Source organism: Pelodiscus sinensis, chromosome 15, assembly GCF_052426305.1.
Source record: "Pelodiscus sinensis isolate ZL-2025 chromosome 15, ASM5242630v1, whole genome shotgun sequence".
Lineage (NCBI taxonomy): Eukaryota > Metazoa > Chordata > Testudines > Trionychidae > Pelodiscus > Pelodiscus sinensis.
Window position 1 is genome coordinate 38483686 of NC_143066.1, and position 27300 is coordinate 38510985.

General features: G+C 46.0%; 1 protein-coding gene across 4 annotated transcripts in view; it reads left to right on the forward strand.

Moving 5' to 3' along the window:
• The window catches only part of LMF1 (lipase maturation factor 1), a 441609-nt gene that overhangs the window by 404810 nt on the left and 9499 nt on the right, over positions 1-27300 (forward strand). For 3 of the 4 annotated variants that reach the window (XM_075899802.2, XM_014569758.4, XM_025180933.3), the window contains one exon: positions 13952-14064. In XM_075899802.2, coding sequence (XP_075755917.2) covers positions 13952-14064 — 113 coding nt within the window. Of the gene's footprint in view, positions 1-13951; positions 14065-21231; positions 22763-27300 lie in introns of those variants that run through there. The other variant, XM_075899803.2, reaches the window with a different exon arrangement.

A 27300-nucleotide genomic window follows, 5' to 3' on the forward strand; every position in this document is an offset into this window, starting at 1 on the left:
GCCTCTGTTTCTCCAGAGGCAGGTGACGGGAGGGACCACATGAGGATTACCTGTTGTGTCCCCTTTCTCTGGAGCACCTGGTATTGGCCACTGTCAGCAAACAGGATTCAGGGCTGGATGGACCATTGGTCTGACCTGGTATGGCTGTTCTTATGTTCAAAGAGGATGGAGAGAGGCTGTTCTCAGTGGTGGCAGATGGCAGAACAAGGACCAATGGTCTCAAGTTGCAGTGGGGGAGGTCTAGGTTGGATATTAGGAAAAAACATTTTCCTAGGCAGGTGGGGAAGCACTGAACGGGGTTCTCTAGGGAGCGGGTGGACTCTCCATCCCTAGAGGTTTTTAAGTCCTGGCTTGACAAAGCCCTGGCTGGGATGATTGAGTTGGGATTGGCCCTGCTTTTTAGCAGGGGGTTGGATTTGATGACTCCTTAGGTCTCTTCCAACCCTAGGATTCTGTGAATTAAGCTGTGTTGGGATATTATGATCCAAAAGATATACTCAGTGTTGTGGCAGCTTGCATGGTGGATTCACCAGACAACAACATCACATGTGTATTTTGTGTTTCAAAGTGGGTCAGTTTTTTTATAGGTCTAGGATAGCCTAGATGTAACCAAATCCAGTTGTTCACAATACGGATGCTTGCTTTGGGCAGCAGTCCTAGCTGTTCTTAATGAAGAACAGTCAGAAGTTGGAGAGTTGGGATGGGCCTGTTGGGTTTTTACAGTGAAAATAGAACCGTTTGTTTCATTTGAGTTGTAAACGCTTCAGAGCCGGCTGGTTTGGAAAATGCTGAGCACCCTGTTGGTGCTAGCACATAATCTAGTCATAACAAAGCAATTGCTGTATGGATCCTGGTTTGTAAAGCCTCTCCTCTTGTTCGTACTATAATGTATCATGCCCTGGAATATCGGAATGGTGGGGCAAGCTGTGATTGGCTGCGTATGGTTAAATGTTTCAGCCTCCCTCGCTTGCATGGTCAGCGCTGTTGGGAATGGTGTGAAGGGATAGTGCATGAAAACACAGTCCTGTGTAGGATCTGATGTGCTGGTTAAGCTGCCAAAAACTGGAGGCAACACCGTTGGTGCTGGGGGGTTTGTTTCTTATTTCTCCATTCTTCTCCCTTTATGTATGGTAGGGCTTGTCTACATGGCAAATTACTGTGTGATGAGCCAGCCTGTGAATCTACAATGCACCAGCTTGCGGTGCAGTGATGTCCGGGGAAGAGAGGGGACAATGGCACCACACAATGGGTGTCTAAGAGTGCACTTTGGCATACGACTGCTTGGAAGTTTAGTGGGGCCCATATGGGACATTACTGCACCGTAAGCTGGGGTTTGAGAGACAGTAATGTTCCCTTTTGAATCAACCTAATCTGGGAATAACAGGAAAGATAATCATATGCCCAAGGAAAAGAACTGGGAGTTAGGAGTACTGGGATTTATTCTTGTCTTTGCCTCAGAGCTACTCTGTGTCCTTTGCCAAGTCATTTAACCTCCCCCTGCTTCAGTTTCTTACCAGTATAATGGCAATAATGCGCACTGGGGTGGAGAGTTCAGTGATGTTTGCAAATGTCCTTGAGGTGGAAGGCGCTGTGGAAGGTGCTATGGTGCTAAGACATGCTTTTTTTATTAGTTAGGCTTCCTTTTCCACAATACAGCATGTAGCCATCCCGCTGACATCCCAAATGCCTTTAGCACCTGCTATTCCAAACACTCGGTTGCAGCAGGGATGTTAGCCTTCTAAATGCCAAGCCAGCAGACGCATCCAGGATCTTAAAGTTATCTTTTACCCCTACTTACCGAAAATGGCTCCCTTCTGATCCATGAGAGCTGAAAATGTCCCCTTATGGCCAAAATCTTGAAATTCAAACCACCTTTGCCCCTTTATCATCCTTTAACACACGGAGTCCAGCCGGGGGGAGACAGAGGTGCAAACCTTGCCAACAGTGCGCAATAATAATGCTGAGCTCCTGTGCCAAGTTTCCAGCTGTTTCCACATGTGCATATCTTCCTTACCGCCTCCAGAGTGTCTGTGGCAGGACAAAGGGGTTCAATAAAATGCCACGCGAATCCATAGGCCTTTTTATTGCACGACCAATTAACGCTCGCGAAATAGGGGTCTTATTCTTCTGATTTCACTTGGAAAAATGCACCCTGTCGTTCTGTGCAGGATTTTCCTAATTTTTTAAATTTTCTATTACTATTCATTGTATTCTTATTGTATTATTGTATTTATGATGTTGCTTTATGTCTTCAGTGCATCATTGATGCTGGAGACTCCATGGGTTTTCCTACAGCCCTCTCCTGTCTTAAACTAGAATCCATTTTTTTAAATATGGGAAAGCATGTAGGTTCTTTTCAGTGCACCTCAATATACTAAATCAAACATGCTATTTTAATGCGCTCTAATTATCTGGTTAAACAACATAAAGTCAGGAAATACAAAAGGTTGAGCGTTTAGTGGTTGCATTAGCTCACTCATGCCTTATTGGGAGTTATTTGTACGGCAGTCGCATCAAAATGCCCCCTTCTTCCCGAGGAGATGAAGCCTTATTATGTTAGCTTTGGTGCAGATTCCTAGTGTCAGTCTCTGCACCCCAAGGCAGGTAAAGGAAAGAAGGGATGGGGTGGAGATGTCAGGTCTGTAGCCCATCTGGGAACAGACCCCAGCTCTTCTGACAATTAGCCCAGGGCCCTATAGAGCTAGACCAAACTGCCTCCCCTGCATTCCATCCAGGGCCTGATTTTTGGAAGCACTCAATTCTGCTGCCCACATTGGCTTTAGTTGGCACTGGGGACACTCAGCAGGTGTATGTTGTGGTATATTTGGGTTTGCACACAATAGGTTGACTAGTATGGGCTAGGGATGTAATAGTGTAGTTGATTAACCGATTAACTGATAAGCAAAAGCTTATAGGTTAATGCTATAGACCACACGCATTTCCCTCCCCCCCCCTTTCCAGTAATTTTTTTAGCTGGCTGGCCAGCAGCCCAGCTCAGATCTGGCCCACACCGGGTCCACAACCTACTCCTGCCGCAGCTCTGCATTTTAATTGTATTAGGAGCCGGGCAGGCAAGCAGCCTGGCTCAGGTCCAGCTCGTGCTGAGTCCAGGAGTTCAGACCACCTTAGACAGGGGCTGCTGCCACCCCACACTGCTGCCTCTTTATCACTCCCAGCAACTTTTCCTACCCCCGCCAGGCTTCTGCACAATCACAGGCTCCCAGGGCTGATGGCTGAATGCGGCCCCGTCTCCAAACACTCAGTTGCAGCAGGGATGTTAGCCTTCTAAATGCTGCGATCGCCGCTTATTATCCCGCATTCTTTTTTTGTTTTTGTTTTTTTGCTCGACCAAAAAATACCGCATGTCTGGTATTTTTGGGGAGACCGTCTGGCAACCCTATTTACGATCCACATGCTTTTCCTGTGGTTAATTACTATGTCAGAAATCCAGCGCATGGAATGGTGCTTACATGAGAATTTCAGCTATCGTAAGAAAAAAAAATCCTAACTTTTTAGCCCATGCAGCTGTCGAGAAAAGCTTGCAGGCTAACGGCTCAGAACCCAGCTCCGATTCACTTTTCTTATGTTCTCACACAAAGAGATTTTTCTCAAGCTAAGGCTGCTGCGGTTTCTAGCAAAAGAGCCACCCTCCAAAAATAAGGCCCTTTTAAGGAACCTCCAATTGGGCACTGAGAAACTGAGCTACCCAAAATTGCTAGTGGCTGTTGGGAATCTTGGCCTCTATCTTTACAGGAAGCGTTAAGCTGTTGGCAGACAAGTCGCCTGGTTTGCCAGCTCTGGTGATGTTCTTGTGAGCCCGGCAAGATTTGGATTCACGTCTCCCATAATTTCTGGTTCCTGGCTTTATGTCTTGCTAATTCCAGTTGGCTGCCATCTCCCATTACTTTCAATGGGGCTGAAACCCACCTGCAGCCAAGATGGCCGACATTCCATACCAGCTTGGTATACAAAATGGAGGTCGCACCTAACTTCTCACTATTTCTATTAGACAGAAGCCAAAGACTGTCTCCTAGGGAAATGCCCCCCTTCTGTGCTCTGCAGTTAATGGGCTGGACAAGGAGAAAAGTTAATGACAAGGGAACAGGACGGATGCGGGGGAAGTGGGAAAATGGCAGCTCCCTTGTGGCAGGGGTTACAAGCGGGTAAGGAGAGTTTATACCCACACAGCCAACAAAGAGGCCTGCATTTGTGCATGTCAGGTTTTCAGAACTCTCTGGCGGATTATTTATTTCCTGGTTTGCTCCTGGTTGTTGAAGGCTTGGGGTTGGCCGTACTGTGTGAGCCAGTCGATCGGATAAAATGAAATGCGTGCGAGACAGAAGCAGACAGATGGGGCGGGGGTGCTCTTTTTTTTTTTTTTTTTCTTTTTTGAAAAGTTGTCAGCGTCAATTGCTGTGGTTTTCCTCTCTGTGGAGATGAGCGTGGGACAAGATCCCAAGAGTATCTGCTGCTGTTTGAACGGCTTTCCATCCATATTTGGCATGTTCCAGCCACTCAGTTCTCTGGATGTTTCCCCTAGCAACGGAAATAACAAACTTTGCCACGAGAGAAGATTTGCAGAGTAACCTTGACTTTTATCGATGCTTTGTGGCAATCACGGGCTTGCAGGTACAGCTGCTGGGTTTCGCTTTCCCACAGCGTCCCCTACTGCTTGCTTAACACATCCATTTGCATGCACATGTATGAAAGGTTTTTTTATGGAACAAGAAAGCTTATAAATCCACGGGTAGGTGAAATGCTCTTGACGGAGGCTTGTTGGCTGTCCATTCTAAATACACAAGCTGCATTAATTCGGAGAAGGCGGTAAATCGAGAGATTCGAATTTCGCTCCTGGCTGCTTGGAGTGAGTGGATGTAACACCCTTGAAATCTGTGAGGCAAATTCAGCCATCATTTAAATAAGGGTGTAAATTGTACATTAGTCAGCAAAGGGTTGTAACAAGGAATAAGCATGGACGTAAAATGAGTGTGCGAAATGAATGTTTTAGGGAAGCATCATTATGCAGTTGTTCCTCTTTACCCCTCTCCTAATACCAAGGTGACAGACGATTAAATCAAAACGCAACACATTAATAAACAATAAAAAGAATTTTATGCTCTCATAGCACCCCATTAATCTGTGGAACTCACTGCTACATGATAAAATTGAAACTGCGACCTTATGAGTTGAAAAAGAATTTGATACTTATATAAATAGTAACATCTCCAGCCGTCCAAGGCAGGATGTGATGTGTAATAGAAGGAAACCATTTTCAATTAGATGGAAGCCAAAGGCATAAGCCAAACACTAGAGGATGGGGGTTAGGAAGAAGGTTCCCCATAGGTAGATTAATCCATAATTACTGTTTTAAGGATTTTTCCATTTTCTTCAGAAGTATCTAGTTTGAGATGCTGTTGGAGACGGGCTTAGACATCTGGGCCAAATCTGGTTATTGCTACGTGAAAATCTCTTGAATACTCACCATTCCTGTGCCTTCTCCCTATCACACTCACTTTGCACACTCACTGAGAGGCAAATGGAAACCTACGACCATGGTGGTGGGAAGGGGCACCCAGGAGCAGTGTTCCCTGTACGCTGAGTGTTTGGATGGCCACCCAGGAAAGATTCAAATGCCACCCAGCTGATTGACACAGCACCCACAGCCAGCACCATGTGTTTTACGGGTGGTGCACACCCACACGTGACGCAGCGCACATAACAAAATTTATTCTGCGCGTGCGTGGAAAAAAAATTCGGTGGAATGTTGCATAGCAAGTAAAGCATCTAACAGAGAAAATCTAGCATTCCTAGGCAAAACTGTGGTGCAAGTGCCAGGCCAGGCCAGGTTCTAGTTCTACTCTTAATCTGGTGTAATTTCATTGACTCCAGCAGCGGTATCTCAGCAGCCATGGCAGTGTGCGTTAGAGTAAAACAGGTTCTTTTCACTTCAGTGTGGCTCTTTATATCAAACCTGAAACTGGTCCCTGCGGGGTGCCAAATGGGTGGGAGTTACCCTTGTTCTGCATCCCCCTGTCCCCCACGGAATGCATGATTGGGACCCATCACCCTATAATGGCTCCTGATGCTGGTTTTCTGACCAGCCTGAAGCTCAGATCTTCTCTCAGATACGTGCGTTCAGCTCCCATTGACTTCCCATGTCAGCAAGGCCACGTCTACACAGCAGCGTTATTTTGGACCAACGGACGTGATTCCGAAATAACATCGTCCGCATCCACACTACAAGCTGTGATTTCGATTTCATGTCAAAATAATGTTGAGCTGGAGGATTTCTTACTCTGACTCCTGTAACCCTTGTTTCATGAGGAGTAAGGGAAGTTGGCAGAAGAGTGCTCTTTCTCGGACTTCCTGCTGTGTAGATAGCGCCAAAACTCAAAATAAGCTATTTTGACTTCAGCTACGCAACTAATGTAGCCCAAGTTGCATCGCTGATTTCGGCTTTAGCCCTGCTGTGTAGACGTGCCCCAAGAGAATAATTTGAGCCCCAATTGTTTAACATTCCACTGCGTTTTACATCATCCCTGAATTTGGCCCATCTGGAGGCCGGGAAAAGTCTGGGACCTTTTCTGGAATGTATCCTGGAAAAGCTATGCCGCGCCCAAGGAACACGTCCGCTTTTTTGGAACAGTTTCCAAAAAAGTGGATGCGTTCTTTTGCCCTCCCCATATTTCTCACTGTATGAGGAATAAGGGATGTTCCGAAAGAGGAGCTTTTTCCGAAATTTGGCTACGTGTAGACGGGTCAAATTTTGGAAAAGCCTCATCCGGAAAAAAAAAAAAAAAGGAAAAAGATACACAAATTGCAGTTCACAGTTTGCGTATCTTTTTCCGATAAAACTGCAATCTAGCCATAGCCTGGAAGATATTTGTAGGGTTGCCAGGTATCCGGTTTTCACCCGGATAGTCCAGTAATTGCATCTTCTGTCCAATAAAAAAAAAAACCCAGAAAATACCGGTATTTTCTGTTTTTCTTGGATGCAAGGCCGACAGGGAATATCCTTCCTCCTCTCCTCCTCCCCCTGCACCTTTTTTTTTTGGTGCTCAACCAGTTTTTTTTCCACACCATCTTCGGGATATTTTGAGGAACTATCTGGCAACCCTAAATATTTGCATATGGGGCAATGGCAGGACCCCAGTTTTTGTTTCCTGAGATGAGAAGATAGGGGACTGCCTGGCTCAGGGGTTGTTGGTAACAGGAAAATTGAGCCTCTGGGTCGCTCGTTCACATCCACTGAGGAGCAGCTGAAGTCTGTTTGGTAGCCAGCCTGGGAGGAGTTGCTGGTCTGGCTGCGATTCCTGATGGACCTCGGAGGAGCCCCCACTTGGCTTTGCACTGTCGCTGCTGCTACCTCACTAATGAGACTAAAACACCCTGACCTTGCAGATCGGTCTCACCTGGACAGGGCGGCTGCTCCCAGCTGAGGCCGTAGGAAAGGTTTGGAGGAGTGGGGAGTCCGGTGTCCGTGAAGCGTGGCTGTCTGTACTTGACCTGAGATGTGGCTCCGTAGAAGGCTCCCTTCTCCAGGCCTGCAAACCTGGCTTTCTTAATGTATAATGACAATTCCCCCAGGTGCACAACGAGGCTAATGAAATCCAGACTCTTCCTGCTGGAAGAATGCACATGGGAATAACAAAAGCATTCCAGGCTGAGTGAAACCTCTTGCTTTTGTTCCATTTTGTGGGTATCATCCTGTCTGGAGCAGGAAGCCTTGAGTGGATGAAGGAGGTAAGCTAGTGACAGATGATGTGGAAATAGCTGAAGTCCTCAATGCTTTCTTTGCCTCTGTCTTCACAGACCGGGTCAGCTCCCAGACTACTGCAATAGGCAACGCAGTATGGGAAGGGGGGGCAGCTCTCGGTGAAGAAGGAACAGGTTAAGAGCTGTTTTGAAAAGCTAGACATACACAAATCCATGGGTCCGGATTTAATGCACCCCGAGGGTGCTCAGGGAGTTGGCTGATGTGATTGCAGAGCCTTTGGCCATTATCTCTGAAAATTCGTGGCAGTCAGGAGAGGTACCAGATGGCTGGAAAAAAGGCAAATGTAGTGCCCATCTTGGAAAAAAGGACAGTCCAGGGAACTACAGACCAGTCAGCATCACTTCAGTCTCTGGAAAAATCCCGGAGGGAATCCTCAAGGCATCTATTCTGAAGCACTTGGAAGAGAGGAAAGTGACCAGGAATAGTCAACATGGATTCACAAAGGGCAAGTTGTACCTGACCAACCTGATTAGCTTCTATGATGAGGTAACCGGCTCTGTGAATTTGAGGAAGGCAGTCGGTGTGATATACCTTGACTTTAGCAAAGCTTTTAAGTCTCCCACAATACTCTTGTCAGCACGTTAAGGAAGTATGGGTAGGATAAACGGACTGTGAGGAGGATAGAAAGTTGGCTAGATGGTCGGGCTCAGTGGGTAGTGATCAACGGCTCGATAAGCTAAGGGGAGAGGTAGATACGCTGGAGGGCAGGGATAGGGTGCAGAGTGACCTAGACAAATGGGAGGATTGAGCCAAAAGAAATCGAATGAGATTCAACAAGGACAAGTGCAGAGTCCTGTACTTGGGACGGAAGAATCCGAAGCATAGTTACAGACGGGGGACCAACTGGCTAAGCAGCAATTCTGCAGAAAAGGGCCTGGGGATTACAGTGGATGAGAAGCTGGATATGAGGATAAGGGAGAAGCGGTGGATGTGGTATACCTAGACTTTAGTAAGGCGTTTGATAGTGTCTCGCATGATATTCTTATCAATAAACTAGGTAAATACAATTTAGATGGGGCTACTATAAGGTGGGTGCATAACTGGCTGGATAACCATACTCAGAAAGTAGTTATTAATGGTTCACAATCCTGCTGGAAAGGCATAACAAGTGGGGTTCCGCAGGGGTCTGTTTTGGACCGGCTCTGTTCAATATCCTCATCAACGATTTAGATATTGGTATAGAAAGTACGCTTATTAAGTTTGCAGATGATACCAAGCTGGGAGGGGTTTTGACTAATCTGGAGGATAGGGTCATAATTCAAAATGACCTGGACAAATTGGATAAATGGCCTGAGGTAAATAGGATGAAGTTTAATAAAGACAAATGCAAAGTGCTCCACTTAGGAAGGAACAATCAGTTTCACACGTACAGAATGGGAAGTGACTGTCTAGGAAGGAGTACGGCAGAAAGGGATCTAGGGGTTATAGTGGACCACAAGTTGAATATGAGTCAGCAGTGTGATGCCGTTGCAAAGAAAGCAAACATGATTCCGGGATGCATTAACAGGTGTGTTGTGAGCAAGACACGAGAAGTCATTCTTCCGCTCTACTCTGCGCTGGTTAGGCCTCAGTTGGAGTACTGTGTTCAGTTCTGGGCCGCATTTCAAGAAAGATGTGGAGAAATTGGAGAGGGTCCAGAGAAGAGCAACGAGAATGATTAAAGGTCTAGAGAACATGAGCTATGAGGGAAGGCTGAAGGAATTGGGTTTGTTTAGTTTAGAAAAGAGAAGACTGAGGAGGGACATGAGAGCAGTTTTCAGGTATCTAAAAGGGTGTCATAAGGAGGAGGGAGAAAACTTGTTCATCTTGGCCTCTGGGGATAGAACAAGAAGCAATGGGCTTAAACTGCAGCAAGGGAGGTTTGGGTTGGACATTAGGAAAAAGTTCCTAACTGTCAGGGTGGTCAAACACTGGGATAAATTGCCCAGGGAGGTTGTGGAATCTCCATCTCTGGAGATATTTAAGAGTAGGTTAGATAAATGTCTATCAGGGATGGTCTAGACAGTATTTGGTCCTGCCATGAGGGCAGGGGACTGGACTCGATGACCTCTTGAGGTCCCTTCTAGTCCTAGTATTCTATGATTCTATGAGTCAACAGTGCGCCCTTGTAGCCAAGAAGGCTAATGACATATTAGGGTGCATTAGGAGGAGAGTGCCAGCAAATCTAGAGAAGTGATTATTCCCCTTTATTCAGCACTTGAGGGGCCACATCTGGAGTCTGAGGCCACATCTGGGGTACTGCATCCAGTTCTGGGTCCCCTACTACAGGGAGGAAATGGACGCATTGGAGCGGGTCCCGTGGAGGGCAACAAAAATAATTAGGAGGCTGGAGCACATGACCTACAAGGAGAGGCTGAGGGATTTGGTCTTGTTTAGTCTGTAGAAGAGAAGCATGGGAGGGAGGGTTAATAGCAGCCTTAAACTACTTGAAAGGTGGGGGGGCGGTTCTAAAGAGGATGGAGAGAGGCTGTTCTCAGTGGGGGCAGATGGCAGAACAAGGAGCAATGGTCTCAAGTTGCAGTGGAGGAGGTCTAGGTTGGTTATTAGGAAAAGCTATTTCCCTAGAAGGCTGGTGAAGCCCTGGGCTGGGTTCCCTAAGGAGGGGGTGGACTCTCCATCCCTAGAGGTGTTTAAGTCTCGGCTTGACAAAGCCCTGGCTGGGATGATTGTGTTGGGATTGGTCCTGCTTTGGGTAGGGGGGGTTGGACTCAGTGACCTCCTGAGGTCTCTGCCAGCCCTAAGATTCTACGATTCTATGAGTGCACCTTAGTGAAGAGAGCCAACGGGATCTCTCCTAACACAGGAGCACAAGTGGATATTGCTGCAATCTGTGGAACTCCTTGCCTGAGGAGGTTGTGAAGGCTAGGACTGTAACAGGGTTTAAAAGAGAACTAGATACATCCATAAATGGCTATTAGCCAGTCTGGGTAAGGAATGGTGTCCCTAGCCTGTTTGTCAGAGGGTGGAGATGGATGGCAGGAGAAAGATCGCTTGATCATTATCTGTTTGGTTCTCTCCCTCCGGGGCACCTGGCATTGGCCACTGTCGGCAGACAGGATACTGGGCTGGATGAACCTTTGGTCTGTCCCAGTATGGCCATTCTTATGTTCTTATGCTTCTCCAAACAGTGTGTCATCCACTGGTGAGGGTGCCAGGTTGGGAGTCAGGAGACCCAGGTTTTATCCTGGCTCTGTCACTGACTCCTGGCTGGTACTGGCGAGTTGCTGTAGGTCTCTGCCTCAGTTTCCCTACATACAAAATGACAATGATGATGCTTAACCATCCCCCTCTTTATAAAGCCTTTTGAGATCTTCAGCTAAGTTAGGTTTGAGTGTGAAGTAATATGTTATCGGATCTCATAAGAAAAGCAGGGGTGAGCAAAGAGCAGGCAAGCATGGTACTGCTTGGACACTGAAATCCATACCTACTTCTGGTACAGGTTGAATCTCTCTAGTCGGGCACCCTCAGGACCTGAGAATTTGCCGAACCAGGGGAGGTCAGTAGTGTCTAGCAGCATTACCAACGCTCCCACTGCTTGCTCGGCTCTTAGAAGAGCTAAAGAACATCCCAGAACCCTGAGTGCCAGGACTGGTGGCTCTAAACAAACTTTATGGGACTGCGGGAAACTTGGCCACACCCATGATCAGTGGACATCCAGCTAACTGAAATCATGACAGACTACGGATGTTGCTGGACCAGAGAGTGCCAGACTAGGGAGGTTCAACCTGTAGCTTTGTGTGACTGTAGATCCAGTACATTGAAGGGGAAGGCAGGGGCATTTATCACCATCACAAACTCAGGTATTGTAACTGGGATATCTTAGCACGTTGCCTGCAATCTGCTGAGCCTGGTGCATGCTTTTGTGCCCTTTTAGATGGGATGCCACACTTTCAGTGTCACTCTGAGTCTAGTTCATGTGCATATGGACTCCCTTGCCACTGGAGTTTTAAATGAAGCCGGATGTTTTCTCTTCCGCTGTTTTCTTCTTCCTGCAGCCACTGAGGAAGTATTCAATATATATTTCCTTGGAGAGATTTTGTAGACCCATGTCGATGCGCGGGATTTGTCAAAACATGCTGTGCAAGGCTGTCTAATGTTTACCCCACACATCTGTTTGAAATTACAGCTGGCACTAGAGATTGTATATGATGTGCCAAGCACACATCCTTTCCTTCGAAACTCACTTCTTGTGCAAAGGCCACAAAGTCTAAACCACCGCGTGAAAGATGGGAGAAAAGGGAGGGAAATAAAACCACTCTTTAGAATGAACCTTCTTGTTGGGTCTCCGAGGGCATGAGATTCTCTCTTCCTCTTTACAGTCCTCATATATCTTGTGTCGTGTAATGCAGCGTGGTTATGCAACAGTGTCAGGTATAGGCTTCATAGCTGTATGGGACACAGAGACATACAAAATGTGAAGGGAGAGGGCTGCGCTAGCAGAGATGCACCGCTCAGACCAGAAGTTCAGATAAGTCCCATGTCTAGCAGAGCTGCTGACAGTGGTTAAGAATTCATAGGTTCAGAAAGTGGAAGGAGTTAGCCCCAATGTTCTAGTCAACAGTTCCTGATTCTACAGGTAGGACCTCTCTAATCCGGCACCCTCGGGACCGGACTGGTTCTGAACAAGACAATTTTCTGGACCACAGGAGGTCAATGTTGTCTAGCAGCATCACCAACACTTCCATTGTTTGTTTAGGAGTAAATTAGAGCTAAATAACATCACAGAACCAGGATTGGTGGCTGTAAACAAACTTTATGGGACTTCAGGAAACTTGACCACACCCATGAAAAGTGGACATCTGGCTCACTAAAATCAGTCTGGACCAGAGATGTTTCCAGATCAGAGAGTTCTGTACTGGGGTGCATCTACACAGCAGAGCTTAACTCGAAATAATCTATGCAAATTGAGCTACGCCAATTGCATCACTTATTTCGAAATCGCTTCTTTCGAAATTGGGAGCGCCTACACAGCACTTATTTCGAAATAGAGCACTTTTCCTCCAAATCCCCTTACTCCTCATACAATGAGGATAAGTCCTCCAGCTTGGTAGTTATTTCAAAATAACTGCCTGCTGTGTAAATGCGGACTAAGTTATTTCGAAATAACGCTAGTTATTTTGAAATAATGTTGCTGTGTAGGTGTACCCCTAGAGAGGGTCAACCTGTAGTGTCCAACACTAACAGATGTGTATTGTGAGCAAGACACGAGAAGTCATTCTTCCTCTCTACTCTGCACTGATTAGCCTCAGTTGGAGTATTATGTCCAGTTCTGGGCACCACATTTCAAGAAAGATGTGGAGAAATTGGAGAAGGTCCAGAGAAGAGCAACGAGAATGATTAAAGGTCTAGAGAACATGACCTATGAAGGAAGACTGAAAGAATTGGGCTTGTTTAGTTTGGAAAGGAGAAGACTGAGAGGGGACATGATAGCAGTTTTCAGGTATCTAAAAGGGTATCACAAGGAGGAGGGTAAAAAAATGTTCTCCTTAGCCTCTGCTAGGATAAGAAACAATGGGCTTAAACTGCAGCAAGAGAAGGTTAGATTGGACATTAGGAAAAACTTCCTAACTGTCAGGGTGGTTAAACACTGGAATAAGTTGCCAAGGGAGGTTGTGGAATCCCCATCTCTGGAGATATTTAAGAGCAGGTTAGATAAATGTCTATCAGCGATGGTCTAGACAGGACTGGCTCCTGCCTTGAGGGCAGGGGTCTGGACTCGATGACCTCTCGAGGTCTCTTCCAGTTCTAGTGTTCTATGAGTCTATGTAGGCTATCATGCATTTAACTACTTAATTCCTAAGCCGCCAATCTTGTTATTAAATACGTTGAGCTCAGTATGTGACAACAACGACTCGTGCAGTTTCTTGTGGTAGCCAGTGAAGTGCTACTGACCTTCACGAAGCAGCAGTGCCCTATTTGACCTGTGATGAAACCTCCAAGGAATGGCTTCTAGGTGGGAAGAGCCTAGTGCAAGGCTTACTGGTTTAACTCCATCGGAAAGTGCTGCTTTTGACAAACCAGGTAGATTGGGTGACGACAGACGCCGCAGATTTCCGTCTTGAGACCCAGCACGTCCAGCGACTGGTAGAGATTCCTTCATGTCTATTCTCTGTCCAACCATCTAACATTGTTGCTTTGCTTTTCTCTGCTCCCCGCATACCCTTCTCTCCCCAGACCTACGAACAGAATGAATGGATAATCCACCTGGCTGGGAAGCTGCTGGCCAATGAAGAGGGAGCGTTGTCACTGATAGCACTCAATCCATTTCAGGGCAAGGCACCACCAAGGTAAGCTGTTTCTAGAAAGTTGACAGGTGTATCTAGACTCCCTCTACGATATGCTTCTTCATAGCTTGAAGATACAAATATTGTTTCTTTTTATGGTGTATTTTATTTAACAGGACACTGGGATCCTGCCAGTAGAGCAGTGCCCGATGAAAACGTTACACTCTAAACAACTTTGCCGCCTTCCTATTCCCTTCTGGGCTGACTTAGAGGAAGTCAGACATTCTTAGGTAGATATTCTGCCCAGGTGTTTGCATAAAGGGCCCAGCATGGCTTCCCTTGCACAGAAATCTTGTACAGTTGTCCTGCCTGTGAGCTTTAGATCATGATGTCAGGCTCGCGTTGCGTGGTCAACGCGCAAATGCTGTTTCCGGTGGCCATTTAAATCATGGGGTGATCAATGGTTTGTTTTCCCGAAGAAATATTTGGTTTGGTTGGAATTTGGGGCTTTTCGATTGAAAAACTGAAAACCAGCCGCCAAAACCTGAAAAACGGCTACCAAAGGACACGGTTCACAAAAATGTTTGTGGTCTCAAAAAAGCGGTTTTTGTTTAAAAAAAAAATAGAAAACAAAAAAATTGCATGTGACCTCTCAGTTTGCTATTCACTAGTCTGTTTTGCTTTTCACTAATACTTTGAGGCTGTCAACATGTAATACACAGGGATTAAAAGTCACAACCCCCATGTGAACCAACCTTTCTTCCGAGGGCGAACTCATGCTTTTCAGGTCTGGCACAGAGTACTCCCAGATTATCCGAGGAAGGGACACTTAACTTCCTAAGACTATCCATTGGAATACCAAACACTATTCTTCTGTTATCAGTCACCTGAATAGATATCCGTGTTTCTCAAAGCGATCTGCGAAACTTTGAGAAACCTGCTCACTGGCCGCTCTGGTGTGTTTATTTACCGGCTCTGCAGCCACGAAGCCACGCGACTCCCATTGTCTGCAAACGGCAAACCGGAGCCAATGGGAGCCGCGAGGCTCCGTGGCCACAGAGCAAGTAAGTAAACACACCCAAGCGGCCAGTGAGCAGGTTTTTCAAAATGGTTTTGTGGACCACATTGAGAAACACGGATATCTATCATCACAGGTGGAGGGACGTGTTCACAGGAAGGAAAAAATTTGTTCCTCTTGGTTTCTGAGGACAGGACAAGGAGTAATGGGCTTAAAGTGCAGCAAGGGAGGTTTAGATTGGACATTAGGAAAAAATTCCTAACTGTCAGGGTGGTCAAATATTGGAATAAATTGCCAAGGGAGGTGGTGGAATCTCCCTCTCTGGAGATATTTAAGAACAGGTTAGATAGACATCTGTCAGGGATGGTGTAGACGGAGCTTGGTCCTGCCTTGAGGGCGGGGGGCTGGACTCGATGACCACTCGAGGTCCCTTCCAGTTCTATGATTCTATGACTGATAACAGAAGAACAGAGTCTGGTATTCTAATGGACAGTCTCAGGATAGTAAGCATCTCTTCCTCAGATAATACATATAAAATCTTCATCCCGTGCCAAAAGGAATCCCCCTGTAGGTAAATGCAATTCCCACCAACGCAAACCAGAACTTCCTATCACCATTCAGTCTGCTTTCCTAAAATCCTTCAGCCACCTTGCTTTGCATTCCTCTTCATTGCATAGACAGGTGCTATCGAAAACGCTCGGGCAGTTTGGTCACATTCAGAAGGAATTTGATCCAACTATCTACTTGCCTCGCAGAGCCCAGAAAATGGGTCACCGCATTACAGTCCAAGCTTTCCATGGAAGACGGCCATGGTTTGGAAATCTAAATGTATTCCCTTCAGAGCTTCGGTCTGTCCCTTCCCAGCAGCAGTGTGAAGCAAACAGAACAGCAGTGCCCTCTGGTTGAGAACAGGCTCCTATGTTGCACGGGGCATGGAATATTACCCTGAGCCAGAAGACTCACAAACGTAACAGAGTCCCCGTAAATTCCAGTTTATTGTTCGAGGCGCATTATTGGCTAATATCACGGTGTGTTCCGTTACACAATCGATAGATTTGTTAGACCAAAATAATTGCATGTTGGATGTCATCCAAGCAGGCTCTTGGGGCACTTCCATTAATTACCCCGGCACAAGGCACACCGGGATATCAGAGAATGCTCCTTGCCGCCGAATGACACAGCTTTAATCGTGTTTACTGCGGGGTCCTCAGCTCTGATTAGCCCAGCCTGCATTAGCTTTACAAACGAGGAACAGATCGCTCATGTCGCCTGCCCCACTGGTCTCCCCCGGGCAGTATTAAAAGGAACGTGGAGTGGAAGGTGAAGCCTGTTTTCTGGTGTCGTTTGATTACCCTGTCACTCCTTGCAGGGGGGAGGTTGGGAACTTGCACTCGGCTCTGCTACGTGTTCCTTAAGCAAACCATGACGGCGCCATGGAGGTGCATGTCTATTTGTGCAGCCCCTGATGCGAATGAATAGCACGGAGCAGGTTGCCAGCTAGCTGCAAATGCTCCGCTTGGTATGGAGAGGCCTCTCACAGGTCTGTATTTCCAAGGATCTGCCACTCAGGCGACCTGATCCACCGCCATCCCTTCTCCCTCTCTTCTCTCCCTCCTAACGGGGGCGCTGGAACTGGTCGTACAGTGGGGGTGCTGAGAGCCATGGAACCGAACTGCACGCCTTGCACGTGCTGGAAACCACCCTGAGCCAGGGAGCATGGCAGCACCTCCCCAGTTCCAGCACTCATTCTCCTGACTGGGGCGGGTTGCAGGTCTGCCCGGTGCCCTGTCTATACTGTGTTATGCCAGCGAGCCAGGCTGCCCGACCGGGCCAGCGTCTATGTGTTGCTTGCACTTCAAGGGCTGTGAACAGCGCGTTACCGGTCGTTACAAGTTACCACTCACTGCTCTAATGCGCATCTGTTCTTGAGGTGAAAGCCGTGCAGAGATAATCTATTCAGGGCAATAAAAGAGCCTAAACGCATGTTAATAACCATAGCAGAGGTCACCCGGCTGTTCCAACAAGGGTTCTGGCAGGAGTCACTCCTATAAATGCCACCCAGGGTTTTTCTGGGGTTACTAGCTGATGAGTCACCTCCGAATAAATTGGGCAGTTCAAGCCTGGCTCTCTCTATAGCTTGGCCTTTTCATCTGCAGTAGGGATATGAGTGTTTAACTGGTTTACCGATAAGCTGCTGCTGATCAGTTCCTGTTAACAGTTAAACTCTGCGAGGGCACGTGGGAGCCGGCAGCTCCGTGGTTAATCATGTCACCGATCGGATTTTTATCGGTTACGCGGTTGATATGTTTACACCCCTCATCTCCGGCCTTCCAGAACAGTCAATCAGTTGATGGTGGGCGTAGCTTCGAAAGGTCGGGATTTTGCATAACAGGCAAAGGGCATTTGCATTCACTTTCCCCTCGGTCTTTCCCGGGAATTCCACTCCCCAAGCGTTGTCCCAAAAGACCGTTCTCGTCGGCCCCGTTGTTTGGCGTATTATGGGCTCCCAGTAACCCATGCCCTTTGGACTCCAAAGATGCTTTCGCTTCATTTAAGAAGGGCTTTTAGGGGTATTGCCGTAGCCGTCAATGACCTCATCACCACCATGTCGGCCTGTATCTGGCTTGCGCGGGACACTGCTGGCTAGCTGTCCCCACAGGGAGGCTGCAACACGGACCATGGGGAGAAGTTGCCAGGGAATGGGCCTGAATTCATGTTATACACAGTGGGCAAGAATGAGCTGGAATAGCCGCCACCAGAGGATTGCGTGGCAACCCGGTTCACCGGGCCTTGTTCTTGCAGGTGGCTTTCCCCTCCCTGATCTCACCCCACTCCGCTTGCAGAGAAGCTGAGTGCCTGGGCTTGAACTGAATGGCCATCACACTCGGGATACATCTACACCACAGTAAAAAAGCCCGCGGCACTGGGACTCAGAGCTGACTGAGAGAGGGGTCTGCTGACTCAGGTTTTCGGGGTTATAAAATTCCAGTGCCAGCATTCAGGCTCAGCCTGGAGCCCCAGGCTTGGGACTCTCCCTCTTCTTCGTGGCTCTGGCCAGAGTCGGAACATCAACATTGCAACGTCAGTGGAGCTGTGCTGTCTGTGGTCATGTCGTGAGTCATACTGCAGTGTAGCTGTACCCTTAGGGCCATGTTTTCCTTTAGCTACGCAATTGCAGCTGCATGACTAGCGCAACTGGAGTTAACGTACCTTGGGCTGAATTGTCGCGGGGTCTCCTGTAGAAGGTTGACTGGAGAAACTCATTCCAGTAGAGTACCAGAGTCAAGGAGAGAGCCACTGGTGATTGATTTAGTGGGTCTTTACTAGATCCTCTAAATCAACCCCCGGGGAATTGATCGCCTCAGTATTGATCTCCGGTTAAGTGTGGGGCTCCTTATTGTTCTCAATCATTGTTTCTTTTCTGAAGGGTCCTGAAAGGTGGTTGCCTCATGGAGTTGTGAAGAGAATCTAAAGCCTTTAGACACTGGTTTGAATCAGGCACCCCCCATTGGCAGCAACCAAAAGTTGTTACCATCTGACAGCTGTGGGCAATAAACAGCTCTTGCAGTTGATTAAACAGCAAAAGGGTTTGATAATCACAAAAGCTGTTTATTGCCAGGATACCCCCAGTGCCATAAACATTGTTCCTATTCTACAAGATGGTTTCAAAAATCGTCTTACACTCATGGTAACAACTTTAAAAAATCAAGGAAAAATGCTTGTTGTTTTTGCCTTGTTGGGTATTCATAAAAGATGGGCGGTATATTTGCATCTTCCATACACTTTCTAGAATTGTCGCATTACAAAAAAATGTAACTGAGTTTAAAAACCAGAAAATAATTGTGGGAAATGTAGTTAGGTTAATTAATTTTTTTTCCAGGCTGTGATCAGTTACTTGGTTCTCCAGAAAGTGAGAAAATAGAATTCTGTATTTTTTAAATGATCAACATTAGCATCTCTCTTACTTTGTAAACACTTAACTGATGGTCAGCACATAGTGGATGAAAGGATGTAGATGTTTTGTATCTTTAAGGGGTCTAGGAAGTGATTATATAGCTTCTCTGATGCCATCTGTTAAATACTGTGTCTTACAGAGTGCTGTCTTTATTCATCACTGAGTGATGCCAGTTGTATACCAGTGTAGTTGCCATTTTTACTTATCCCCAGTATAAATAGCTGCTAGATTGTGTGCTTTTAAACTGTGCTCTGAGGTGTCCAATACACTTTGGGGTGATGTAAAAGAGTAATTCAAATTCTTGTTTTGGTCCAAATCCAAAAAGTTGATCCAAATTTGCAGCTTAAGCTTTTGTTTAATGATCCAAAGTAGAATACTCTGAAATTGGCCAAAGTTTGGGTTTGGATCTGGATTTCCTGAATTTCAGGAGTATTCAGATTTGTGATTTGGGTTCCTCCCATGGTGAAGATAAAAGATACATAGAACCTCAAGCCAGAAGGGACCATTATGGACCTGTTGTCTGACTTCCTGCATAACACAAGCCTGAGAACTTCCCCCAAATAATTCCTAGAGCAGATCTTTTAGAGAAACATCCAATCCAAAACATTGTCAGTGATGGAGAATCCACCAGGAGCCAGGGTAATGATCCCTGAGTTGTTCCCCTGATTAATTACTCTCACTAGTAAAAATGTTATGCCTTATTTCCAGTGTAAGTTTGTCTAGTTTTAGCTTCTAGCCATTGGTCTGTGTTTATACCTTTATCTGCTGGACTAAAGAAGCCGTTATTAAATATTTGTTCCCTGTGTAGAGTCTGATAGACTATAGTCAAGCCACCTTTTAACCTCTGTTACGCTAAATCAGTTGAGCTCCTTGTGTTTCTCACTGTGAGGCAAGGTTTTCTCATCCTTTAATTATTCTTGTGGCTCTTCTCTGAACTCTAATTTATCAACGTCCTTCTTGAGTTGGAGGCACTGGAGCTGGGCAGGGTATTTCAACAGAGATCACACCAGTGCCAAATACAGAGGTAAAATTATCTCCCTGCTCCTACTCCAGATTCCTGTGGCCACGCTTCCAGGATGGCATTACGCTCTTTTGGCCACAGTAAGGATCTGGATCTGAATAAGGTCGGCTTGTGGTAGGTAATTCCTGCTACCTTGCTTTAAGTTGGTTAAGAGGAAGCTGCCTACCCAATTTGGTGGTCCCAGTTCTTACCATTTAGGAGGAGTTCTTGAACAAACGGATTCACAGATGGATAGACAGACAAGACAGACGCACATTAAAAAGACTTGGACTTTTCAGCTTAGTAAAGAGGAGACTAAGGGGGGATATTCCATCATGTCTGGTATGGAAAAAGTGAATAAGGAAAACTTATTTATGTACAGTAAAAGAGCGAGGGGTCATCAAATGAAATGAATAGGCAACAGGTTTAAAACAAACAAAAGGAAGTTTTTCTTCTCTCAGCGCCCAGTCAACCTGTGGAACTCCTTGCCAGAGGAGGCGGTGAAGACTAGAACTTTAACAGGTTCAAGAAAGAGCTAGATAGTTTCATGGAGATTAGGCAGGAATGGTGTCCCTAGCCTCTGTTTCTCTGGAGGTCGGTGATGGGGGAGGGATCACGTGAGGATTCCCTGTTGTGATCCCTCCCTCTAGGTCATCTGGTATTGGCCACTGTGGGCAGACAGGATACTGGGCTAGATGGACCTTTGGTCTGACCCAGTCTGGCTGGTCTTATTTTTAATTATATAGTAAGATCACTATGCAGTTCGGACGGAGACCCAAACATGCTCTCATGCAAGAGAACCTGAAAGAGAAACTTACCAGAAACTGATTAATCTATTGTCATTGTTCCAGCTGAACTGAAAGGGAAGAGAACAGAAATAATGAAACACAGATTCGTTTAATTCTCTCAATTATACTATTGGTGGTGGAACACGAGACATGGTTTTCTTTCAAAAACACATATTTGTAAACTGGCTTTTGCCCCTTGTAATCCAAACCGAACTTGTAAGTTAATTTCTAATCATACTTCGGTTCATATTGGATAAGATTTTAAAAAGTCACTGGTGACATTGGGTGTGGTCATTTTTGGTTTCATGAGACTTCTTGATGCTGTCTGATTTGCAGGAAATGCTGGGCACCTAGCCTGTGTCTGTCAGGCTTCTCTGAAGTGTCTCAAATTGGGCGCAAAACACTGAGGCATTGTAAATTACTAGGCGCTTCGGGAAAACCACTAGTTACTTTCTTGGTTTTATAACAGGTTGGGTTTTTTCTTCACAAAACCTTAGAAGAAAAGAACAACCACACCGGGTCACACAAAGCACCATCCTGTCCAGTCTCCTGTCTTCCAACAGTGGGCAATGCCAGGTGCCCCACCGGGAATGAACAGAGCATCGCTTGATCTGTCTCCTCTCACCCACTCTCAGCTTCTGACGCACAGAGACTACGGACACTATCTCTGCCCAGCCTTCATTTCAACCTCAACAGCAATCATTGAAAATGAAATAATTTTTTTTAGTCTCCTAGGCTCCAGTGATTCCTGCAGACGGAGGGCACCTACTAACCCATAAGCCCTCGCCTACCATTGACTGCTACAAATCTTTAACTCGCCTTCTCTCTCCACCTCCAGGGCTAATTATTCTGCCCACCACGTCTCTGTTCCACTTTAGTAGCTAGGTGGAAAAATTCTCATTTTCTTACTATTTTCCCTCCATTCTAAAGGAAATTTTGAGACTTAATTATTTTCATTCCCTGCTAGACTAAATAATTAGGGGAAGGGACTGTTTTCCATAAGAACATTAAGTTCCATACTCTGTGGAGTTTATTCTGCTAATGGAAACTCTACACCTCCAATAGCCAAGGGACTTTCAAAATGAGTTAATGCCTTCGAAATGAAATTTTTGAGACCCAAGTTTGTAGGCTTCTTTACAACTCTAAAAATTATAGTATTTTTTCAAGTGTGATAAATGTAAAATGAAAAACAGGTGACTGATTACAAATGAATGCATTGTTGAATGCACGGCCTAATTGAGTGTGAAACTTTACTTCAAGCAAAGTGATGTTATTGGAATGTAGATGTACAAAATATTATTGTTCAGCGGATAGTTCATAAAACATTAACCATCTTAAATCTAAATGGTAGGACTTCGGCTAAGAAATTAATAAGTGCTTTAACATACCATCATGGAAAAAGAATTGCAACTAAAATGGATTTTGCTTACAGAAAGAGGGGAAAATGTTTTCATTTCTGACTTTAAATGTTCAGTGACTCTCAAGATAAATGACAGCCCTGCTTTTTTAATTTCTTAGACTCGCTTGCTTGGAAAACTGTGGGTTTTCACTTGAGTTTTGTCCATTGTAAACTTTTGTTGCTGCAGCCTCAAAACACAGTTTTAAAAATAAACCCTGGAACCTGAAACCCAGTGTTATTCCTTTAGGCAATATCTTTTAATCGGACTAGAAGAGTGTTAGAGGTTAGTATTACATAGTATTCATGGTTGGTCTGTTTTATTTCCTGTTTCTTTAGTAGCCACAGGCCTTAACATATATGGATCCGATCCTCGGCAGGCATAAATCAGCATGGCTCTATTTAGGATGTGGTGTTAGCTAACATTGAATCTAATGCAAGGTAAGATTTTAGGCAGTAGCTACACTCCACGTCTGTGTTGGCAGCATATGTGGCATGTGTAGCCATAGGAGCCAACTTCCTCTCCAGTCAGAGGGGGAATCAATCCCCCTCTCCATTTTAGGCCCCTCCCCCAAGCTCTTGCCCCGCCTCTTCCCACCCTTGCTCCGTCCCCATTCCATCTCCTTCCCCCAAACCCTCGCCTTGCCTCTTCCTACCCCACTCTGCCTCGCCCCATTCCATCCTCTTCCTCCAAATCCCTTCTCCTGCTCTGCTCCTGGCCCCATTCTACCCCCCACCCCAATTCTACCCTCCCCCAAGTCCCCACCCTATCTCTTCCCACCTTATCTCCTGAGTGCGCCCCATCTCTGCTCCTCCCCATCCCTCCTGAAGTGTCCTGAACGCCACAAGTATATAAGGGAGTTCTTTTCAAGTGAAGAGGAAAAACTGGGCAGGTATTTCCTGGGGTTCTCCCTGTCAGGCTGCAGGAACATCTCGGATATACTCTGGACGAGCGAAAGGCCTTGCCTGTGTGTCACGGAGTTCACTCAAAAATCAACGGTGCCATTTCAGATTTGCCGGGGGGGGGCAATGTTTCCTGTGATTCCAGGGGCTACTTAGGCACTTCAGAGCTCTATTTTTGGGGGCAGGTAACTTTGCAGTTAGCTGACAGGAACACTGCATCTTATTCCTATATAAAAGAAGAAAATTAAATGCATATTAGATCTGTTCATCTCTACTAATAACACATTCTCCCATCCTGTAGCAAGTCACCGACTGGACACTAGTTAGGTTTAAAACTTTTGTTGTTAACCCTGCGGGGAGAGAGATGCTGTCAAATCCCAGGTTCTGTCTGAGTATTGGGAGAGAAGTGGAGTCTAGTGAGTTACAACTGGGGGAAAATTGATCTGGGTTTTCTATATAAGAACATCAGAATGGCCATCAGTGGTCCATCGAGCCCCATATCCGGTCTTCCAACAGTGGCCAATACCGGGTGTTTTCAGAGCGAGAGACCAAAACAAGTGATCCATCCCCTGTTGCCCATTTCCAGCTTCTGGCAAACAAAGGTGAGGAACATGAAGAACATGGTGTTGGGTTCCTGCCCACCCAGCTAATAGCCAATGATGGACCTATTTGCCATGAACTTGCCTAGTTCTTAATGGAACCCAGTTATATTTTTGGCCTTTATAATATCCCCTGGCAAAGAGTTCCACAGGTTGACTGTGAAAAAAGACTTTCTTTGGTTTGTGTTAAATCTGCTACCTATTCGTATCGTTGAGTGCCCCTGGTTCTTGTGTTGTGGGAAGGAATAAATCCTTCAATTTTGAAGGTGCCCTATATCCCCTAATCCTTTCTGTTGCATTTTCCAAACCCAGTGTATCCTTTGTGAGATGGGGTGACCATATCTGCTTGCAGTAAGCAAACGTGGGTGTAGCAAAGATTTACATAAAAGTAATATAATATTTTATGGTTTATTATCTATTCTTTTCCTAATGATTCCCACCATTCTGCTCGGGTTTTTTTGGCACACACATGTTCAGAGAACTATCCACGATGACTCTAAGATCTCTTTACTGATGGGTTTGGCTAATTTAGACCCTCATAATGTTGTATGTGCGGTAGGGATTCTGTTTTGTTATGTGCAGTACTTTGCATTTAACAACATTGAATTTCATCTGCCACCTCATTGCCCAGTTACCCAGTTTTGTGAGATCCCTTTGCAGGTCTTTGCACTGAATTTTGGACTTAACTCTCTTATGTTGTATCCTCTGCAAATTTTGCCACCTCTCTGCGTGCCTCTTTTTCCAGATTGTTTTACCCTGTGAATACGTTGAACAGCTCTGGTCCGAATACAGACCTCCGGGGAACACCACTTTTTAGTTCTCACCGTTTATTCCTACCTTTGTTTCCTACCTTGTAACTGGCGTGCTTGCCAATGCTGCCAGGATCACCTAGCGATCCTTGATTTACTTGACTGACAACCCTTTCCTTATCTGCCTCTGTTTATAACCGGACTCCCTGCTTCAAAATTTGTGCTGTTTCCAGCTTCCTAATTCATCTATGTTAGATGAACATTCTGGTTAGGGAGTGTGAAAAAACACACCCCGAGCGCAGCTGTAAAGTGCCAGTGTGAACCAGGCTACTGCTGTTTGTTACTCCCTGCGTGGAAGTGGTTTATGTGGAGAACCCTCTCTCAGCACTGCTGCCATGGTCATAATGCCACGGTAAAGCGTTGCTGTGCCAGCCGCTTTCAACTTTTCAGTGTAGACAAAACCTTACGCTAAAGCTGTGTTGCAGGTAAAAGCTCCATCTGGGGGTATGTCTACACTGCCGAGTTTTTCTGGAAAAACAGCCGTTCTTCCGGAAAAACTACACTTATGTCCACACTAGCTGGCTGTGTCTACACGGGGCCACTTATTCCGGAAAATCAGCCACTTTTCCGGAATAAGCTGCGACCTGGCTACACTGGCCCTTGAATTTCCGGAATAGCAACGATGCTCTGCTGTACAAAATCAGCCGCTATTCCGGAAAAACTATTCTGCTCCCACTCGGGCATAAGTCCTTATTCTGGAACACTGTTCCGGAAAAGGGCCAGTGTAGACAGCCCAGTAGTCTTTTCCGGAAAAAAGCCCCGATCATGAAAATGGCGATTGGGGCTCTTTTCCGGAAAAGCGCGTCTACATTGGCCACGGATGCTTTTCCGGAAAAAGGGCTTTTCCGGAAAAGCAGCCTGCCAATGTAGACGCTCCTTTTCCGGAAAAACTGAAAACGGAATAGTATTCCGTTTTAAGCATTTCCGGAAATTCATGCCAGTGTAGACGTAGCCCTATTGTGTTCTTTCAACAGAAAGTCAAAAAAATAGAGGGGGGTTTCTCACAGTGGTAAACCCCTTTCTACAAGGAAAAAGCTTTTTCGGAAAAAGGAGTGTGTGGACACGAAAGAGAGTATTTTTTCAAAAGAAGAGACCTCCAAGAAAAAAGCATAGGTGCCCTGGTGGCCATTCCGGCACAGTAATCACAACTGAAATGAGAGATAGCGCCCAATGAATGTGGACGCTCTCTTTCAAAAAAGCACATCGCTTTTTCATTGCGCTTTTGCAGTGTGGACGCTCTCTTTCTAAAGAATTTTTTTTTGGAAGATCTCTTCGAAAGAAGCCTGCAGTCTAGTCATAGCCTGAGGCTAGGACAAGCAGACCTCTAGTAGGAAACTTGGGATGGTGGGTGGAGTGGAACTCCTCCCCAGATGGTGCCCTTGTAAGTTTTACTGCAATTCCCATGATAATTCTTCCATTTTACATATTCTTGATTTATACTGTGACTTGGAAAAATGTGGTCATTATAAAATCTCTGAGCACATGGGAGACACACAACATTAACGCTGAACGTATGGATGGAAGTCAGTCTGAATAAACTCAAACCACAGCTTCCTCCCTTTCTATCAGTCGTAGAGCTTGTAAAAAAAAATCAACATAGTTTTTCATCCAAAAAAACCCTCGCAATTTGGTCAAAAGCGAAGTGTCTTGTGAAAACATGTCAATTTCAACTTAATTTTCGACCAAAACAGAAATCAAAACGAACCATTTTGACTTTATTTTGTATTGATAAGGTGAAATCTTTCACTTCAGACTTCATTATTTCAGTTCATTTTGATTTGACTTTTCAGTGAGGTTGACCTATTCATATAAAGACCCAGTTAAATCTGTATATTCTATTTAATCTGTCATGTCATGTTTCAGCATTCTCAAAATGAAAGCTTTCGACATTATCAAAGCAAAATGAGTTGATATTTCCAAAACAAAGGTGTTTGTAGAATTTTTCTATCCACTTTCCTGTTTTCCAGGAACAAAAATGAATTTTGAAATAGCTGAATTTACAGAGGGGATGGAAAATTCCAGTTTCTGACTCTAATACTGTCTCTGTAACCCCCATCACAGTAATTCCTATGTATCCCATTTGAATTAAGCAAGCAAATGAGAGAGGATAAAAGATCCTTTGCCTGCTCTGGGACTTTCTGGTCCAGCAGGACCATGGATGGACCAGGCAGTCCCTGGACCAGACAGCTGCACGGATGAGGTGGGGGGCTGGCTGAGGCCGGGAGCATAGCTATCCCAGCATCCAGGGGACCAGCGGCTGGGAGGCCGGCCAGGACTGGGAAATAAGTCAATCCAGTGGCTGGGAGTCTGGCCGTTGCCAGCAGCAGAGCTGGGCCAGCAGTCTGAGGACAGGGATCCCAGTGGCTGGGGCTAGCAGCGAGGTCTGTGGCTTGGAGGGGAGCCTGGCTGGGAGGATGGTGGCCTGCTAGGTGAGCCGGGAGGCTTTCAGCAGAGAGGCTGGAATTGATTTCCCCTGGTCCAGCAAACTTCCTCATTAGGGACCAGGCAGGTCCAGGGTGCCAGACCAGGGAGTTCCAACTTGTAGCATATATTGGGGTGACCTGATAGCACGTGTGAAAATAAGGATACTTCTATTTGGGGCGGGGGTGAAAGGGTGTGTGCCCTGCACTGGCCCTTTCAGGGGAAAACCCAACCCAGTAGCTGAGGCGGTTATTGCTAGTTAGGGCCCAGCTGAGGGCTACGTAAAGAAGGGCTCCTGGAGGGAGAGAGGAGGGCTTACTCTTGCGCTGGCTGCCGGGGATGCAGGAGGCTTCCTGGGGCTCGAGCAGTGCCGGGGAAGGAAGGCAGAGCAGGGCCTGAGGCCAGACCCG